The sequence below is a fragment of the Syngnathus acus genome, chromosome 4, assembly GCF_901709675.1.
Source record: "Syngnathus acus chromosome 4, fSynAcu1.2, whole genome shotgun sequence".
Classification (NCBI taxonomy): Eukaryota; Metazoa; Chordata; class Actinopteri; order Syngnathiformes; family Syngnathidae; genus Syngnathus; species Syngnathus acus.
The window spans coordinates 1,664,061-1,678,053 of NC_051090.1; the positions used below are offsets into that span (position 1 = coordinate 1,664,061).

Here is a 13,993-nt window from a genome sequence, read left to right on the forward strand (position 1 = left end):
TTTACCCCTTGATTGGGAATACAAATGATCAAATGCGCAGCGGCTGTGAGTGCACGCGCCGCCGTGTCAGCAAAGTAGCGAGAGGGAGGAGAAGAGAAGGAATTAGGCTGTGATGTGAGAGAGACGGATGGAAAGCTGCATTGTAGCACCTCACCTTGAATAGGTGCCACGCCACATGAAAAACACATCAGTTGCGCGGATCAAATAAAAATCACATCCAGTCACACGCTGTTTGTTTTTCAGAATTAACACACTCCTAATTTGCTATTCTTGGATACTTTTAATGACTAGCGAGGTAAACAGCCCAACCGAGCAACCAAAAAGCCAATTATAAAGTTATCATCAGTACAATGTCTATGCAGAGGGGAAGCGCTGTGTGCCTCAGAAGAAGAAGAAGTAACCAAAATACCTTGATCTTCCAGAAAGAAATGGACTATTTTCTTCTTCAGGATGCTTGTCAACATATTGATTTTACTGACACAAGCACTGTCTCTGTGCAATTAATCTTGTTTATTTATGCATATACGTACTGAAACCTCAATTCTTCGCAAACAATGTGAGAGATAATCCAAACTAAAGTAAACAAGTAAAAGCAAAGCCAGAAAAAATATCTGCAGTCGTTAAAAATGGAAACATAGATCCTTTTTGTGTCCTATTACTGTCGCTCTATCATTCAGAACTTTTTTTTTTAAGCAAGCGGAACTGCTACTGGCATGGTAGCATTTGTGAAAGTCAATAAATCTAAAATATTATGTGTGAAATTGTGGGGAAAGACCATTAAGGGGGCGGGCAGCGCTGGAGCCAGTGTAGGGGTGCCGTCTGAGGAAGGACGGCTAATTCGGGACAACTGTGAACTCTGAACCTGCTAAAAGCACCACCACTGGTCAGCGGGCCGTAATAAGCTCCACATGTTGCCTTCATTAGCAGGATCTTGCTTAAATCAACATCAGAGCGCTTCGGGTTTTTTTTTTTTTTTTGTTGCTTTTAGCTCCCCTTGAAATAGATGTCAAAATCCGGCCCAGCTTTGAATCTATTCAACTTTATTTATACATTCACAAAACGTGACGGCGGGCTTTTAACGTGAGAATAATAGCGCAGAGAAACGAAGGGCGGCTTTAGTGGCTCGCAAACAATGCGTGGCTGCTAAGCTCAGGCGGAGAGAATCACTCAGCATTCATCAAGACGCCAGGCCTCTGTTTGGCGACACAACGTCTCAAACACGTGCGTGTAAACACAAACATCAAATGGCGCGTGGCATGTCCTCATCGCTAACAAGCTGACTCAAAAGAGACCTGGAATTCCACTTAATTAGTACCTGCTCGCTCGCTCGCTTATTATTAATCCGGCCGCCCGGGTGAGAAGATGAGAGCAGGCAGCGAAAAAAGCCAAGAATAAGACGGGGAAACAACAACAGTCATTTGCCGTGTTAAATATATTAATGGCGGCGGTGCGTCTTTCCTTTTCAGGTGCCGTAATTTGACATGACGTGCGGGCTATGTTCTGTCATTAGTCGGGGAAAACGGCGAGCACCTGATCAAAGCAAGAAAGCCTCTGTCTGACACTTAATTGATCACAAGGCAAAAGACAAAGGCTCGTGTCGCTTCACAAAAATCGCAATTTGCTTCTATGACAAATCGCTTTGCCTCAAAAAACACAGGCGCTAGGTATATTTTTATATAAATTGGGATTTTTAAATTGGCATACACGCACACACACTCATGTGGCTTTCATTTTCAAATTGCAATTCTGTAGATCAAAAGTGAAAAAAAAAAGGGGGAGAGCGCCATCACATTGAGATGACATTTAACTGTAGTTAATTATGTATGCAAAACTCAGCCGCTCAGCTGATTTAAGAGGTCAGCTTGACAAAATAGCCCCACGCTACTCACGGCAATGCTTACCAAAACACATTTATTTCACCTGACTCGTGCATCGTGTTCCCCCCGCGCAGCCGGCACGCCGGGAAACGAAGAATTACGCGTCTCGCCGCACCTTAATTGCAACTAATCGTGTCTGTATTTGAAGTCATCACTTCAGATCAAATCCCGGCAAAGGCCTGATGGAAAACACAATTCGCCTCATTATTTTCCAAGAATTAAATCCTTCAATCTAATAAATGCATGAATTTGCGAGTTGAAAAGAGCACATTTTATGATTTTTTTTTTGACTCGCGAGTTGAAAAGAGCATATTTGACTTGTGCTGATATGTGAAAGGACATGCCTTCCTTTTTTAGTGTGTCTTTGTTCATATTTGTGTGTGCGCATACAGTTCAAACTGCAGCACATCAAAAGAAAGTGGGAGATTTTCATAGCTATTTTTTTTTTCTTTGTAGTTCTTTAATTGCGTCCCCATGGCTTTCTTTCCATGGACAGAATCTTAAACAAAACATTCCGTTTTTTTTGTGAGGATTTTTTGGGCTGGAAGAAAGAAAAAAAAAACGTACATTTTATTCTTTTTTTTGTACAGCAGACAAGTGTCAGGGCTGAAGGCTTATTTTTAAGTGGAATTTTAGTGTGATTATTTGTGCGCAACTTATGTTTAATTGATTTGATTGTACAGTATTTTTTATTATTATGTTTAATATTAACAAGGACAGTATAAAATGACAACCTCATTATGAGGACACAATCCAGCGTCATGAAGAACTTTAATTCCGACTGAGTTTCAATAAGCTGTCAACATTTAACCATTTTGGACAGTAATCATAAATTAAAAGCCAAATTTATCTTTCAGAACCAAATTTGAGCTGGCCTCCCAAAGTCTGAAGAGAGCACATGTCAACTATTTTTATGTTGAGGATTCCAAGCACAAACATTTTTTTTTGTCAAGCAGTACATTTGCGATTTATTGAATAATTAATTAATAGCATTATTTTGGTTGAAACATTGAACATAATGGTGTATTGACAGAAATAGAAATGTTTTTGTCTCACTAACTTATTTTCCCAGCATTCCGCTTGTTTTGTTTTCAATCCCCATCCACATTAGCTGCATACCCGTGGCGTCATCCAATCGAGTATATGCAATCCATTTTTATCATGCATGTGTAACATTCCCAGTGCAGTGGTGCATTTATTTCAACAAGTAAAGATCAATATTTCAGCAAGGCTCTTCTAAAGATTAGTTTGAAAGATTTGCCCGAATGTCAGCGGAATAAGCATTCTTTATTTCCGCTCCTTATTAATGCACGGCGCACAGCTGTCCCGCTAGCGCGCTATCATCGCTTAGCTCGTCATTGCACCTGCTAATTACCGTCTCCAGCTGGAGAGTTAAATGGAGATCTGTTCGTTGTCTGACCTTTGACCCCGTGCTCTTTACGTGACGCACTTGAAAGCCTGTTTGGGGCCGAGCGGGCCGGGCCTTAATGAGGCCCCGTGTCTGCCCTCTGTGGGCCGCCGCCGCCGCGCACACGCGCCTCGGATGCCCCGCTTTCATCCGCGACCGTCCTCCCTTGATGTAAATTGAAAAGATCACAGCTATGGGGAGAGGACCTGGGCTGGAAAGGCCTCTCTGCATAGATTATGAATACCATAACTCAACAGTTTTCTTTGGCTCGCCCCCTCCCCCTCCCGTGCACAATGCAATAGTTCTAATTGGACCCAATGGGGGACTCTCCGACTTTGATCTCATCACCGCCACTGTGACTTTACACTAAAAAATGTCAGTGCCAAATCGGGTTATCACCTGTAGAGCCCGGCCTTCCTCTGATGCCTGTACGCGTCTCGTTAGTTTCACTCAAAGTGGAGAAGTTAATTAGTTTGACAGAAGCATTACCGTAGAGACGTACCTGACGATTGCCGTGCGGGCTCCGCAGTCAAACTCCAATTACCAAACACACTTATTTTCATGTGATATGCAAAAAAAAAAAAAAAAGATACGTCGCGATAGAGCCGGTGGGCTTTGCTCTCGCGTCGTAACCAATAATCAAGTTCTCACCACTCGATATATTTGTAACTGTCGATTGATCGCCCACATGTGACATAGGAGGAGTTTTAATCAGCCTTAAACTTTGGAAGAGAACTTTTTCACCCCTAAGAGTGAAAGCAGAGAACACAAGTGATTGTGTCCCCACCTCATTAAAAAGTGTTTGCCGGCGCAACGCTCTCAGCCGTTCAAACGCCGCCGCCGCCGCCGCCGCCGCTGCACACAACTAACTGTGAGCGCTCAGTAAAGTCAGCTAGCCCGTCTTGTCTGCCAGTCTTTGGGGGTATGCCTCCCCCACTTAGACTGACATTGTGTTCACTTTGATTCGCACACCCCCACCGCCAAATACGGCAGAAATAAAAAGACATTTTAATGAATTGCAAGCAATCTGAATATCAACATGAAATATTAATTCTAGAAAGAGCTTTACACAAACATAAAAGCATTTAGCACAATGAGTGAATATGGAGATGACACTTGTTAATTTAACCGTGATAAACTTTCCGTTTGATGCCTGGGAGCATTTGCGATGGCAGTGCGGGGGACGCAGAGGAGAGTGAGGAAAGCAAAAGCCCAGGAGAAATGCTGCTCATTTTGTCTCTGTCCCAGTTTAAGACTGACACTCTCTCTGTTGCCTTCTTTCTTCTGCTCGCAACTCTCTCTTCCTTTCCGCCTGAGCTCTCACAACACTTTGCTTCTCCTCCCTGAAGTTTTTCTTTCCTCCCACCGGCTAATTGTGGATACCCAGACAGCAATGGCCGCCGCTTCTCGTCACGATTGTCCTGTCGTGCTGAGTGGCGTGGTGTCATTTTGGTGATGGACGCGACCCGCTCAAAGTCAGGATGGCTGTCAATATACTGCATTTGTTTTTATGACTATTTTGGCTATATTTAGTTTTATAAATATAAGAATATTAGAAATATTCATTGAATATACGGTCGTATTAGTTATATGGCAAACACACCCCACTTTAAATAATAATTTCAAAAATGTGAAAATTTGACTTGATGATTCCTTCTCGTAAATTACAACCTGATCAAATGTACAGTCCAATGAAAAGATCCCGCCCTCCCTCCCTACTCTCTTTCTCCTCGCTCAGTCCTCAGACTGCTGCTGAGCAGGTGAGGAGAGACTCTTGACAACTTGTTTCCCAGACTCCCCGGGGACCACGGCCAGGGTGAATCTTTTGTCATCCTAAAACAAGCTCGGGCCTGCTGCTCCTCTCCTCTCCTCGCCTGGAGTCTCGGAGCTAAGAGAGGGGGGGAAATAATTAAAGACATTTTATGTCAAGAGGATCTTTCTAGAGGGAGCCATCAGGGGGGAGGGGAACTCAGCGGAGGAGAAGAAGCCGGGGAGTAAGAAATGGAAAGCAAAAAAAAGGTGATGGCTATGTGAGGAAAAGCAAGGATGTGGCTTTCCATTTCCCCATCCTCTGCTCAATTAGCAAAGCAGCAGGTGCTCCCAGCAGCAAAACGCATATTCTCCCTGAAAAGGCTCCAGCCTTCCTTTCTATTTTTCTTTTTTGCGATGACCTGCAAATGTGATATTTCACACTCGGAATGGGCTCGCTTGCCAATTTCAGAGGTAATAATTTCACTTTTACCCCTCCGTATCCTCCCTCACCGCATTTCTCTCGTCCTGTTTTCCACCAGGTGTACTCTTTGAAGGGCAAGCTCAAGAAGCAATCAACGGCAACAGGAAGCGGCGTGGCCAGGGCCTTCCTGAGAGCGCAGGCCGCTCTCTTCGGCTCCTACAGGGACGCTCTCCGATATAAACCCGTAAGTGCTTGCCGTCCGCAAAGCGTGAATTGCCTCAAAGGTGAGTTTGCAGGCAGAGTGCAAGTTTCAGGTGGGCCTGTCAAATGTCAAAGACTCTGAACCTTTCTTTTGAAGATCTCTTTTCACCGCCTTTCCTGCGCCAAGCAAGGCCTGCTAACATCACTTTAGTGAATCTTTTCTGCAGATCAGGTCTGAGTCAGAAGCCGGACAGCCGGCCGGCCGGCCGGCCGGCCGGGGCGACTACAGCATGTCCTGTTTGACAAATAGCGAAGCCTTTGTTCCTTTAGCTTTGAAACTAATTGGACTTTGTGGACTCCCACTCGCCAAGATGCTACATTATTGATGCTGTCTTGCGTTTCTGCGAATACAGACAGTACACGAACAAACTGCCTCCTCTCTGACACGAGCACTCGCACTCGATGATGCGTACATGCGCGTGGCGTGATTTCGCAGCGGTTTCTTACAGACAGCATTTTCGCAAATGCCTCCGCGCCGATATTTGCCGAGCGACTCTTATCGCTGTGATTTACCGGCCCGTATGTCTTGACAGAAGGAAGGGCGTGGAAACGTGGCGGGAGTCTCGCTGAGTTGTAAATGAAAGCTCACTGGGAAATGCTAATGAGAAATCCCACGATTGGAAAAGCTTTTCATAGGTCAATCGTTTTCCGGCTCGGGTGCTGCCAGGTGTTTATCACCTACTAGGAGTTCCGCAGAAGCTTAAAGCACCACCTGAGAATTTCAAATCACTTCGTCATCGACGACATGGTGTATATCAAGGTGATCGAGCCAAGGCTATAAAATCACTTAAGCAGCCTGAACTGACTTCTCTAAATACCGATGAAGTGAATTTCCCAGCATGCCGTCGTTCAGTTTTGTTTTGCTAGTTAGGCCGTAGGCATCGGCAGCCAGATGGGGCCTGAAAAAATGATTCAACACCCCTTTTATGAGAGAATGAGCCTTGAAAACTTTTTTTTTTATCGTGTGATGTAAGTGGAGCATTATTCCTGTGATGTAATTTGGGCCACTGCGATCATCCGCCCATCCCTGAAAATGGGGTTAGCCTCCAAGTGTTGTTGTGTATTTTTTTTTTTTATGTCACACTGTGCTCACAGCCAGACCACCAGACAACAGGCATTGTTTTACAGCCAAAGAATTTAGAGCATCATTGCACTATGTGAGAATTATGTTAATTATCATGTTCTGAAAATGACTGGGGGCTCCGTGTGATTGGCTCGCAGTGGATCTGTTGTCATCGTCTGTGTCTACAGCTCACAGGCCAACAGGCATGATGTAAGGAACAGTAAGAACGTCTTCATGCGGAGCGCTGTGGAATTTACTGGGACTGCGTACACCCTCCCTACCGAGGGACCCCCCCCCCCCCCTTCCTCTTGCCGTCATGTCCCCTCTCAGATATTTTTCGACCCACTAATGAAGAAATTTGTTGAAATACTTATTTTGAAAGAGTTTTGAAGTTTCGAGCAGACACGTGCTAGTTATCAACCAGTGATTCTCAAAGTGTGCTATGCTATGCGGGCTTCCTCTAGTGGTACACAAATGAATTACTGAATTAAATCTGTTTTGATTTGACTTTTATATGCAGTGCATTTGAAGTTTATCATTAAGTAGCGTGCTTCCAGAGACTATAATTGTGTTAATGTTCAAACTCTGCATAATATTACGGTGACTTAAAATAATACTTAAAATGAATGTTGCTCATTATGGTTTTACTTTGTGAGTATTTTGCTTTGTGCAAAAAGGTTTGAGAACATATGGAAAAGCAATTTGTTCAAATGATGAATTTGTCGTCCTAAAAACAATCCTGTTTGTGTGGACTCTTGAAGGGGGAGCCAATAACGTTCTGCGAGGAGAGCTTTGTGAGCCATCGCTCAAGCACCATGAGAAACTTTTTGTCCATGGCTGTCAACCTGCAACTCTTCAAACAGGTGCAAGCTCGTGTTTTTTTGTATTTGGGCCAATTGATGATGGCATTGTAGAAATCATTTTTGTCTTTTGCCAATGTATCTGTTGCACTGTTTACTGCTTTGCGGTGCTGATAAAAAAAACTGCTAACGAGACCTGCTCAAATTGTATTGGGAAGATGACGGGCAGAAGGTTCCGTCTGGCCAAGCCGTCAATCAGATCAACTAGTGGAAGTGGTTAACAAAAAGGCACCCCATTTTGCAACATTCATGAGATGCTGCCTCACAAAAAAAAAACAATCATCATTATGTAGAAGATCTTGTCGCAAATTTTCTGCCGTGCGCTCAGCAAATGATGTGCTGAGTCGGTGTAATTCCAGTTCGCTTGTAGAATTGTTTTTTTTCCCCCCGGGTGATGCGAAGCAGTCAAGACAGAAGCCCGGATTCATAGATGGTTACTGACCCCATGAAAATGTTTACAGCGCTTATCTCAGCCAGCACAAGCGTGTTGCAAGAATTTGAATGAAGACAATTTCTAATACATGCATGCATGCACCTTGTGTGTGCAAGAGCTTTCCTTCCACGTATGGCTCTTCTGCCATCCTCAACGTGGTGGAAAGACACCCCTGCTATGAAGAACATTTTTCTTCACCCCCTTGAACTTTTCTTTGTGATCTCTGACCCGTGATAGTAGTGTGATTTACCCCCCGGAGTACAGCCGAGAGGCCCTCAATCAGCCTTTTGTTTCTTTGGACACTGCGCTCCATCTATAATTTTCCCAGGCAGGGCAAAGCAGAGCAGATAGAGAGGCGCAGTTCAAAGCCTCCTCCCGACGTTGGGAAAACGCGCCCTTATCTGCACGGGGGATGGGATGGGATGGGCTTATCTCCCCCACTCCTCTTTCGACCGAGATGCCAGTGGCGTGCGCGAGCTCTGCACTGGCCTTGACCCATATCCGCTCCAACAACACACAAACGGTCCAGGCGTCAAGGAACACTGGGACTCTCAACTTGTGTGGCTTGGCTGCTCTGTACTTTTTTTTTTCTTTTTAATAATAGCTTCAAGTTCATGCAGGAATCAGCTAAATTGTCATTTAAATGAGGAAATTTGATCACTTTCATTCCATCATAATCCACGCAAATAGTTGAATTGATGCCCGAGTATCGCTTTACCCCAACTTATTTTTGTTATTGATACGCATGAAACGGATTTCTTTTCAATTAAAATTGAAAAGCGCAGTGCTGACCTACTGCAATAAATTCAGTGTAATCGAGAAAATAGGAGGCAATGAAAAGGAAGATTGTAAAAACTGAAGACAGCCTGCCCTGCCATATTATTACTCATAAGAGTTCCAAAAAATAATGAACAGATCGTTGATTGTGGCCATTTCCGATCAAGGAAATACATATCCATAACATAAAAACAAAAGAAATTGCAATTGTCTTTTGGCTTGAGTCCCAAATGTTCTTTTCTATTTATTACCCAAATGTTGGCACTCGTCTCACCCCAACAGGCCATCAATTTTCAGGCCGCTCAAAGAATGCGGGGGAAAGGTTGATGGCATCAACCTGCTTCCTATCAGCAGGACACACACACACATTCTGCTAGCAGAGTCTGAGTCAATGAACTCTTCCTCAGCACGATAAATCTAAGCCGCACACAGTTGACTGGAATATACGGGAGACGATTGCCAAGAGCTTCTATTCACACAACTTATGACCCATCAACAATTTATCATCCATCGCAGCCTTGGTCTGACTTCACAAGTTAATGACATTTAGAATGCATACAAGCCAGAGAAATGTTGACTGACATAAAAGCAAATCGGTGACGTGAGCAAAAAAAAAAAAAGCTAATTTGTTCTCACTTTCTTGATACACGTTAGGTAGGAAATCATTAGTTTGCGCTGACCACTCTGTCTAATTAATGGCCACAATGAGTCAGGTAATCAGTCTGAGTAAGATAAGTGGCATCTTTGGCTGGCTGTTGATCTGGCTTGATTATGTGCGCTAATTAGAGCCGCCGAGTAGTCTCTCACCTCTCATTAAAACCATCTAATGATGATCTTCCAAGCCCCTGACCGGAGGAGCGGGTGGTTGCGTGGCTTGCTAGTTAACAGACAGTCCCGGAGGACAACATGGCCAAAAACAACCTGTGCTCTTGTTGTTATGTCTGACACACTTGCAAAGAGGAACAAATTAGGGCTGCACTTGGTTCGGGCTGGGCCAAACGCTTGTTTTGTTCTACTTTTTTATTTTTAATTACCGTGACTGACTTTCTATGCTGATTGGCACCTGCCATATCGTGAGCCATCTAATTTGACTCAATAAATAAATCCATAAATATAGTAGATATAGTAAATATAGTCCAAAAATATTGGTCCTACCTGTAGTTATAATGGCCTTAACCAGTTTTTTATTTTTATAAATGTCTCTTTCACACTTGTGGAGTTTCCTATATTTACGAGACTGCGTTAGGTGTTCCAAAGAGCGGAAATGAAACTTCCTCATTTGTGGGGACACTAATCCCTCACCTGCTCCGCATTAGCCACTTCCTAATACCTGCAAAGCATCTAATCTTTTGTCTTGCGCTTCCGTCGGGGAGGAATAACAACACCCCCGGCCGGTGTCGCCCCAGGGATTGACTCTGCGCACGTGTCTGTATATCACTTTAAGTGTGTACTCGGCCCTCCTCCTCCTCCTCTCTTTAATAAAGCAGCTGTAATTTATGTTTGTAGTTCATCGACGGACGGCTGGCCAAATTGAACGCAGGCCGCGGCTTCAGCGACGTGTTTGAAGAAGAGATCACAGAAGGGGGCTTTTGTGGAAGTGAGTTGTGGCAGACCTGTCCATCAATTAGTCGCTTTGGATTAACTTGCCATATTTCACCTTCGACATGAAAGTTATTGTGTGTAAAGAAAAGAAGAAAAAAAAAAAGGCGATGAATGAAACAAGGCGTCTTAAAGTTCTTCCGAGGTGACAGCCAAACTTTAAAGTGCTGATTTGATGTACTGATGATGATTGGATTCTAATTGTTATTGACAAAAAAGGCGACATCGAGCTTTGAAAAAGATGTTAAAGTGACACTCCAAATGTAGAAGCCGAGCAGGACCTTTTCAAATTGAATTAGTCGTATTCATGTTTGACACGATTAAAAGCGCACGATGAATTTGGTTGGATAATACAAAAGACGATTACAATTGTCGACATCTGAGAGGAAATGAAATCCCAAAGGACACCTTTGTTCTATTTACAAGCATAAACAAATCATTTAATCATGTGCCGCCCTAGACATTCGTCATCTGTTTTATTGGCAACTTTGGCACCATCGATAACCAAATAAAAGCAGCAAAATTACACCCACCTGTTTTCTTGGGTCACTTATGTTTTCATTTGTTAATCCAAATAAAACGACAAATGAACACTCATGAGGTCAGATGACGTTACCGTTATATCCTGTTTTCACCAAAACAGGCACCAAAAAAAAAAAAAACACATTAAAATAGCTTTTCTTAACTGTATGTCAACATGAAATCATTTCATTTCTGAATTTTCTCCTCAGGTAACGCAAAGTCCTACCAACAGTGGATGCATACTGTCAAGGTATTCACATGACTCCTTTCATGTCAGATAATTAAAAGCGTCCGGATGTCCGTGTGCAGCCGCCACCGAGCATTTCGGGCTTGCTTGAAGCCGGACGGTGGAGACACGCAAGCGATTTGACATGACACGACGTGACGTGACGATCTGACCGCAAACATGGGCGTTAAAGCGAGCCGGGAACATACATACATCTCCTTCCTTTTCTGACTGTCTGTCTCTCTCTCTCTATCTCCCTCCCTGGTTTCATCTCTGTCATATCCCAATCCAATCTCTGTCTCTCTCTCTCTCTCACTCACTCTACTGACTGTCTGTAAGTCTCCCCCCGCTGTCAGCTGAGGCTGAATTAGTTCTCTAGAGTGCTCTTCAAAGGTTTGTTAAAGTTCACATTTCCTGACTGACAGGGATCTATAAGAGGGGCCTTCACCTCGCCCCCCCCCATCCTCCTCCGCTCTCCCCCGACTTCTGAAACGCCTCCTGCCATTTTCTCTATTTAGCTGTTTAGCCAACGCTTTGTGCTTTTACTCGGGACCTGAAGGGAGCACGTGCCGGATGACAAAGAAATTACTAGGAAAGATGCGGCAGGAAGAGAACGCTGCTCCGCCGGCCTCAAAGTGAATATCAATCAAGTGGCGTCCTTTCTCTCGTCCGCTTCTAAATAAAAAGCGCCATAATGCCTTGAAACGTGAGCAGTGATTGATACTTTGCCAGCTGTCTGCGCTGCTATTTATGGCTTCTGCGTATCGAAAATCACAGTACGATGGAGATTGCTGAAGGTCGAGAACGTAAACGGAGTTAAAATTGGAAAAGTCAGTAAAACTTCATCTAACACGCAAAAGTATATTGTTGGTTTTACGTGATGGCAGGTTGTCCTTGCTAGTCCGCCATTATTATGGACCACTAAGTCAGGTGATCTACAGTCCCCATGGCAACACCAGATCTTTTTTTTTTTTATTGCAAGCTGGTGTACCACTAGCTTTTACTTTTGTGTGAGATAACAATATGACAATACTAACAGTTCATTCAAAGCCATGTCAATGACATTTTGGTTGTTCATGTAACCAATGTGTCTTTTTGTAAACAGAGGGGAGGAGCGCTCATCAATACAGCGGTGATAAAGGTAAATGCGCAAATGGCAGTTTGATGCATATCTGCTGTTTTTTACGACTTTATTATTATTATCAATAAAAGTGCAATTTTCATTTCCTCCCAGGCCAAAAGTCACGCCAAGAGGGGCATCCGGGACATTAAGGGACGACTTAAAGCGCGGGTGAGCAGCAACTTTGACCTTCACACCTCACATGCCCAAAGACGTATTTCTTCACACATACACTGGCCAAGCAGCCACGCACGTCCCTCATCGCAAGAAGCTGCTTTACATGGAGCTGGCGATTCCCGTGCCGGACTCTTTAATGATCGGCAAAGCCCTCTCGGTGCTTTGTTCGTGCTTGTACATTTTGAACCGCCGCCCCTCTGGCTACGGCCTGTCACGTCACCCCGGCCTCCGCTTGATTGTGTGCATATTTCATCAGCGAGCCTGTGATTTCCTCAAAGCTAATGTAACGAGGTGTATGTTTCCATAAGCTTGCTGGATTTGATGAGGCAAAAGCAGTTTGATCTGTCAGCGGGACACTGATGATAAGCAAGATGCAGCGCTCTGTAAAACATGCTCAGAGTGGCACATGAAAATTCCGAAAAGATATTTCCTCTGTTGTTTGAAGGCGTCGTCAACATGTTTGACATTGCTGCCAGCTGCGAGCGGACAATGGACAACGAAAATGGACGGAATGTTTTGTGGATATGTTTGTAACTGCGATTCATCTGGACTATTTTGGCCTCACAGGAGGACGAGGAGGAAGGCATGACAGTCTGTGCCGGGTCCCCCACTAGTACCAAGAGCCTGTCTCCAAGGCGACTGCAAAGGATGAGACGGGTATGACACACACACCAGCAAATTAGTTAACTACCTCTGCCCTGATCATCCCCGAGCTTGACTGATATGGATGTAGCCACCTCGGTTTACTCGCTGTCTGCCGTGTCGAAGCTCTTGGAAGCGCATCACTTTGTCAGTGTGCCAAATATAATGATAAGCTTTTTTATTTTCTTTCGACACACCGCTGTTGCACAGGCGGTACAGTTCCTAGAACAGTGCGGACAGGAGACGCAACTCATGCTGGTCAGCATTTCCTCTGAAAGTGCGATTTTTCTTTGTGTCTATGTTGTGCAACACGCACACGCACACACACGATGAGATAAAGTTGGATTGTACTGCAGTGTTCAGTTTATGTAAACATTCACTTTTCAGCTTTAAGGGAATTTGCTGATTAAATGTGCATGACTGGACAGACACACAAATAAGTTTATTTATTTATACAGTTTACATTGTTTTATGAAAAGGCTCCCAATTTCTATTTTCAACATATCGTGACAGTTTTTGTGTGTGTGATTGTGGGGCCTCTCATTAGCGTTGTGTGTCCAGTGTGTGCAACCAGGCTGGAAATTCTTAACACACAAGAAGGTGCGAAGGCCTGGGGTGGGCAAGCAGAGGAAGGGCAATTACGTTTTTTTTTCTTTTTCTTCTTTGGCTGCATACAAAGGATGCGCTCAAATTAACAGTTAACATGCAACCTACCGACACACACAAGTATACACGCTCGCTCGCTCGCTCACAGTCGTGTCGGTGTCATTAAGAGCTGCTCATTGCTACGGTAACGGGTCCCTGGAGACCATTGTAGGAGGGTCACATAAGACCCAAGTGTATCTCATTGTCCAG

The 13,993-nt window shown here is 44.1% G+C and overlaps 1 protein-coding gene across 3 annotated transcripts in view; it reads left to right on the top strand.

Annotated features, from left to right (window-relative positions):
• The window catches only part of dennd1b (DENN/MADD domain containing 1B), a 67,235-nt gene that overhangs the window by 44,000 nt on the left and 9,242 nt on the right, over positions 1 to 13,993 (top strand). For all 3 annotated transcript variants that reach the window (XM_037248700.1, XM_037248701.1, XM_037248702.1), the window contains 7 exons: positions 5,577 to 5,702; positions 7,544 to 7,645; positions 10,359 to 10,449; positions 11,183 to 11,223; positions 12,305 to 12,340; positions 12,434 to 12,490; positions 13,064 to 13,153. In XM_037248700.1, the coding sequence (XP_037104595.1) occupies positions 5,577 to 5,702; positions 7,544 to 7,645; positions 10,359 to 10,449; positions 11,183 to 11,223; positions 12,305 to 12,340; positions 12,434 to 12,490; positions 13,064 to 13,153 (543 nt within the window). The remainder of the gene's footprint in view (positions 1 to 5,576; positions 5,703 to 7,543; positions 7,646 to 10,358; positions 10,450 to 11,182; positions 11,224 to 12,304; positions 12,341 to 12,433; positions 12,491 to 13,063; positions 13,154 to 13,993) is intronic.